Here is a 6771-nt window from a genome sequence, read left to right as displayed (position 1 = left end):
ACACACACACACACACACACACACACACACACACACACACATACATACACAAAGAGAAGAAAGTGTTGCATCTCAGACCTCTGTCTCTCTGTATCCATTATCCCTCCGTGCTGGAACACACAGCCACACTTGGCAACGTCTTCATCAGAGAGCAGCCAATATTTAGTCTGAGCTGGCTTTCAAGACACATCGATCCCAGGAAACGTCCACCACTTATCAACAACATGCACATCAGCACAGTATTTAGTATCCTGTGAATCATTAGGGTCATTGTCTAAAGGTTATACCATTAACAGAATAAAGTTTTGTACAAACGAATAAGATGTGTGACATTAAATCCTTCTGTGAAGATGTCCTGCAGTGTGAACTAATATAATCCATCTAGAACTGTTATAAACAACATTGCTGCTACTTTTATTTAAAACAAACAAACAAAAAATATTATGCATTCAATCAGCTTTTTTTAAACCTATGTTGCACTCTGCAAAAATGTGTCTGAACTTCTGAAGCCAAGAACATGATTAAGAAGAGGGCATTTTTAACGTCTTGAGTAAATGTAAATGTAAAGCATTTTTCCTCTAAAGATCTAAAGATGTCCACTTGCATGTACGGCTATAACAGCAGTGACTTAAACAGGATGAATTTAAAAAAAGCAAAGCAGAGTAAAGTCAGGACAGACTGTCAGGACAACAACTGAAGTACAGTTACTAAAAATATATATTTTTTAAAAAGCTAAATATTATATAAAAAAATACATACTAGCTATTCAAACCATCATGAACCATTCCTACCTCATATAAATAAAAAGACTACATCATTAAAAAAAATCTATTATCACACTGCAGATCCATTTAAAATTATGGAAAATAAATATTATAAATTGTGAAAAATTTAAAAGAAATAATTACCAGTTTTAGTATATCATTTTCCTAATCGTTTTATATATATAATCATTCAAACCGGACATAAATCATTAATCAGACTGGGTCTGGTTCTCCAGCTTGGTCTGTTCCTCACACAAACACTTGGTATACAGCACAAGAGTCATATGGACTGCTTTTGTGATACTTCCATGCCACGGTTCTATTAATAAATTGTTTTGGCAGTTTGAGCACTTTGGTTTCCATTTACTGTAACTGCATGGAAAACAGCAACCAGCAAATCACTCTAAATTTTTCCTTCTGAAGAAATTATACTACCGTTTAAAAGTTTCGGGTCAGTACGTTTTTTTGTTGTTGATACTTTCGTTTAGCCTACATTAAATTGATCGAAAGTGACAGTAAAGACTTTTATATTGTTATGAAAGATGTATATTGTAAATAAATGCTGTTCTTTTGAACTTTCTATTAATCAAAGAACCCACAAAGATATTAAGCAGCACAACTGTTTTCAGCATTGATAATGCTAAAAAAAAAAGTTTCTTGAGCACTAATGATTCCTGAAGGATCATGGGACACTGAAGACTGGAGTAATGGCTACTGAAAATTCAGCTTTTCCATCACAGGAATAAATTCCATTTTAAGATATATTTAAACAGAAAACAGTTATTTTAAATTGTAATAATATTTAGTAGTTTTAGTTTTGTAATAACTTTAATAATAATGATTTATTGTATTTTTGATCAAATAAATGCAGCCTTGTTGAGCACGAGTGTTTCTTTCAAAAATATTTTTAAAAAATCTCATGCACCCCAAACTTCTGAATGGTAGTGAAAGGCATTTAAAATTATGGAAAATAAATATTATAAATTGTGAAAAATTTAAAAGAAATAATTACCAGTTTTAGTATATCATTTTCCTAATCGTTTTATATATATAATCATTCAAACCGGACATAAATCATTAATCAGACTGGGTCTGGTTCTCCAGCTTGGTCTGTTCCTCACACAAACACTTGGTATACAGCACAAGAGTCATATGGACTGCTTTTGTGATACTTCCATGCCACGGTTCTATTAATAAATTGTTTTGGCAGTTTGAGCACTTTGGTTTCCATTTACTGTAACTGCATGGGAAACAGCAACCAGCAAATCACTCTAAATTTTTCCTTCTGAAGAAATTATACTACCGTTTAAAAGTTTCGGGTCAGTACGTTTTTTTGTTGTTGATACTTTCGTTTAGCCTACATTAAATTGATCGAAAGTGACAGTAAAGACTTTTATATTGTTATGAAAGATGTATATTTTAAATAAATGCTGTTCTTTTGAACTTTCTATTAATCAAAGAACCCACAAAGATATTAAGCAGCACAACTGTTTTCAGCATTGATAATGCTAAAAAAAAAAGTTTCTTGAGCACTAATGATTCCTGAAGGATCATGGGACACTGAAGACTGGAGTAATGGCTACTGAAAATTCAGCTTTTCCATCACAGGAATAAATTCCATTTTAAGATATATTTAAACAGAAAACAGTTATTTTAAATTGTAATAATATTTAGTAGTTTTAGTTTTGTAATAACTTTAATAATAATGATTTATTGTATTTTTGATCAAATAAATGCAGCCTTGTTGAGCACGAGTGTTTCTTTCAAAAATATTTTTAAAAAATCTCATGCACCCCAAACTTCTGAATGGTAGTGAAAGGAATGACAGAACCTTTATTAACTTCTGTTTATGGATGAACTATTCATTTGGCAGCAAAAATCTGTAACCACAGATACAACCCAAACAAGGAAGCTCAAATTATTTCTTGTAAACCAGGGATGGGCAACTTTGATAGTGTCGAGGGCCAGCATTATTTCTTCTTTATACCAAGGGGCCAGATTACTAATACACATCCACACACCTTTTACACAATCTCACTCAATTTCCTTTTTACAAAAGGAAATCAAAGTATAATCAATGTAATTTGTTTTAAAAAAATTTATTAAATATAAAACTTGTGCAGTTATGCCAATTCAATTGTACAGAGGCCTAAGAGGACAGAAAAAGTGAAAGAAAAATTTTAAGAAAAGGGATAAGTCAAAAATATATTTTTTTATTAATTTAAATTATTAATCATCAATAATATTAAATAACTTGCTGCGTAAAAATATGGGTAAATTTTTGCATATGGTCTAAACAAAAACAGCAGACGGGCTTATTGAAAATGCAAATTCATTCTCTGCCAGCAGTCTTTCGGAACCGCAAAAATAAAAAAAATTCCCCAATAATGGCGGAACACAAAGCACCTAACTTTGAAACCTGCAGCGCTCATATTCAAAGAAATCATAGCCATTAAGCCAGATCACAATTCTTGTCTTTCTGTCCCCAAATATAAGACCTATTGGAATCATAATTAAGACTTTCTTGTACCATTTAAGAGTTTAATGGCCTTAAAGGTGCAGTATGTAATATTGACAGCTGGCGGTTGAAATGGGTACTGCAGTCCAAATTCAAAATATTGTTTCTCCCGCCCCTCCTCCTCAGAGGCGATGCTCCAGCGAGTTGTCAGATTGAGGACACGCAACGGGAATGAGCGCATTTGACAATGGAAGGCGGTGAGTTTTACACTGTAAGTTGATGATTTGATTTATCCTCATTTTAATATGCCTCTGGTCTTAGAGGTTTTTAGATCGATGCCGAGGCTTTTTAGGTCGGGTAGAATCTGCAACCTCTGACCCAGTTCATTTGCTGGCTTCCATGGCTGCGATACGCTGTTTTCCGCTCTCTGGCAACCCAGGGGTGTCGAAATACTATTGGTTAATATTGACAGCTGGCGGTTGAAATGGGTACTGCAGTCCAAATTCAAAATATTGTTTCTCCCGCCCCTCCTCCTCAGAGGCGATGCTCCAGCGAGTTGTCAGATTGAGGACACGCAACGGGAATGAGCGCATTTGACAATGGAAGGCGGTGAGTTTTACACTGTAAGTTGATGATTTGATTTATCCTCATTTTAATATGCCTCTGGCCTTAGAGGTTTTTAGATCGATGCCGAGGCTTTTTAGGTCGGGTAGAATCTGCAATCTCTGACCCAGTTCATTTGCTGGCTTCCATGGCTGCGATACGCTGTTTTCCGCTCTCTGGCAACCCAGGGGTGTCGAAATACTATTGGTTAAACTGGCAGTGGGTGGAATCACACAGACAAAAACAAAAACAGACATTCTGACACGGAATGCACATTTTCAAAGTAGAATAACTGGCTTTAGCGTTGTTTTTCGGAGAAACAACTTGGCATGTTTCCTAAATATCTGTGAATATATTATGGTGTTTTTATGCTTTGGTACAGTCAAAAAATTACATACAGCACCTTTAAATTTGATACAATTAAATTTAAGACTTTAAGAAACCCTAAGAACATAATTCAGTGCATACATATCGTGCATTTTGAAAAAAAAATGCATTTTACCTTTCAAATTTGAGGCAAGTGCAACTCTACCGTCTTTGTGAGCAGTGGAGTAATGGTGATTTAAATTAAAATCTTTCATTACAGTTTACGTTTCCAAACAATCCAAACATATGGGTATCCCCTTAAACTTGTTAAAACAAATAATCTGTTTACCATCTTGACTGGAAAATACGATTTTCATTGTCAACTTTTTTATTTATTTTGCTAATGTTAAGGTGCGTCCCAAATTGCATACTTATGCACTAATCTATGACATTTTGTAATATAAATAGTGCAAGTAGTGCGTTCACACTGAAGCTTTAATTATGTAGCGAAGGGGGAGGGGCTATCAGACTCCGATTATGAATGACAAAATAACCTTATATAAGTCATACACAACATGGTTGAGTACATAGTGCATAAGTACATAGTGTATAAGTGCATAGTGAGTAGTGCATCATTTGGGACGCAGCTTTAGTGAACGTTCACAGAGTGCACATACTACTATGCTGATTAATACGGGAAGTGGCTGAAAACTAGCGACCTCTCCTGGTTGGAGTTAGTATTAATATCATGAACTAAAAGCAATCTTTCCTTGACTTACTTTTCAAATGTTTTAAAATTGATAATCTTGTGTATAATGTGATCCAGCGGGCTGCACTAAAAGAAAGTGCGGGCCGTATGTGGCCCACCGGACACCATTTGCCCAACCCTGCTGTAAATCATGACGGCCTTAACAAATAAATTTAAGTTCATGCTTTTTTTGGATCGTCTTGCCCAAACGGACATCTGACATTCATGTAATTAAGAACATGGTACTTACGGTGCAAGCTGAGGGAGATGTTGATGGTCTTCTCCTCTGTGAAGCTCTTGGCATTGGGGAATTTGGCACACTTGAGTTGGGTGGCAGCAGGTGAGTCACCCATGTGGATCCAGCACACAGTCTCCTGGGCGTAGATAAAGTCCATAGCGGTGGTCTGCTTGGTGTTGATGGAGATGGGATTGGCTCCGCTCAGAGAGGTGGCTTGGATGTTCTGGGAGTTGGCTATGAGGAGGTATGGATGCCGATCTACAGGGTCTTAAACATAGAATGGGAAAACAAGGATTTGACCACAGCGAGCAAGACAAAAAGAACAAAGGATCAGCAGAAACTATGTTCATTTCCTACCGTTCTTGGCCTTGCAGGAACGGTTGTCTGGTTGAGACAAGTAGCCCTCCACACAGCTGCAGGTGTAGGAGCCATCTGTGTTTGTGCATGTCTGACTGCAAGTCCCATACACTGCACACTCGTTAAAGTCTGACAGAGAAAGCCACAAGGTAAAAAGTCACATGTTTCCTGTTCAATACTTCTACAGTCATCACTTAATAATAAGATCATAAAGTCATTCAAAGCTCACCTTTGCATTGCTTTCCATCTTCTCCCACCTCATAGCCGTTCCTGCAGTAGCACTTTGGACCCGACAGTGTCACTGAACAGTTGTACTGGCAGCCCATGATGGTGCAGTTATGAGCATACTCTACAGCATAGGAAACAGAGAGAATAGACAGTTAGCAGAGAAACATCCACATCCAAAATAAATATTATACAGAAGAGATTATAAAACTGGTAAGTAAGACTGGACAAACTAGCTAAAAAAACAACAACAACATTTGTCAGCTTTTGGATTTTACAATATAATACAATACAATTCAATTAATATAATATAATAACATATATGTTATAAACTGTTATAAAATATGTTATAAAGTATGTTTAAACTTTTGTTTAAAATAATCAAGTAAATAATATAGGCCTAAATGATTCACTCAACTCACGATTCTATTCAATTCACGATTTTGATTTCACGATTTTGGTTCGATTCACAATTTTTTTTTTTTTACAAAAAGAGATTTAAGACAAATTATGAATTAAATGTGTCCTTTTATTATTGCTTGGACAAAATGCTGTGCGTTTCTTTATGAAATTGAAATATAACACTATAATAATATACTAATATAGCACTTGCATATTATTGCTCTTTTGTTGATTTTGATTGCTTCTATTGTCCTCATTTGTAAGTTGCTTTGGATAAAAGTGTCTGCTAAATGACAAAATTTAAATATAATGTAAAGGTAAATAACAAAACTAAATTGAAATTTTAAAACAAGCCCCAAATCAAATAAATAAGTAACACAAATAAAAGAAATCTTTACATATAAACAAAATAAGGCTTTGTCTGTGCTCTTTCCATTTAAAATTAGAGGCAACCACTGCATTTTAATCATGATCCAAACAAAGATGCTGCATACACGCAACATGAGCAGTTTTTAATCTAAATTAAATTGTATAATTTCGAAATTTGAAGCAAAAACAGAATGGTTTGACTTCAGTTTTGTGAAACTATACATACAAAATATCTGCATGAAACAGAAACAGCAGACGACCTGAATGAGACGCAGATGCACTCTCTGCCAGCAGGTGGCGT

At 35.1% G+C, this 6771-nt stretch overlaps 1 protein-coding gene across 1 annotated transcript in view; it reads right to left on the bottom strand.

Moving 5' to 3' along the window:
• LOC107593902 (low-density lipoprotein receptor-related protein 1-like) overlaps positions 1–6771 on the bottom strand; it is a 129091-nt gene that overhangs the window by 75035 nt on the left and 47285 nt on the right. Inside the window, exons 4-6 of the mRNA XM_016283779.1 lie at positions 5704–5823; positions 5475–5603; positions 5130–5384 (exon numbers count right to left, since the gene is read on the bottom strand). Of these exons, the coding sequence (XP_016139265.1) occupies positions 5130–5384; positions 5475–5603; positions 5704–5823 (504 nt within the window). The remainder of the gene's footprint in view (positions 1–5129; positions 5385–5474; positions 5604–5703; positions 5824–6771) is intronic.

This window comes from Sinocyclocheilus grahami, unplaced genomic scaffold (assembly GCF_001515645.1).
Source record: "Sinocyclocheilus grahami isolate Dianchi unplaced genomic scaffold, SAMN03320097.WGS_v1.1 scaffold177.1, whole genome shotgun sequence".
NCBI lineage: Eukaryota > Metazoa > Chordata > Actinopteri > Cypriniformes > Cyprinidae > Sinocyclocheilus > Sinocyclocheilus grahami.
This window is presented reverse-complemented; position numbering and strand designations above follow the sequence as displayed.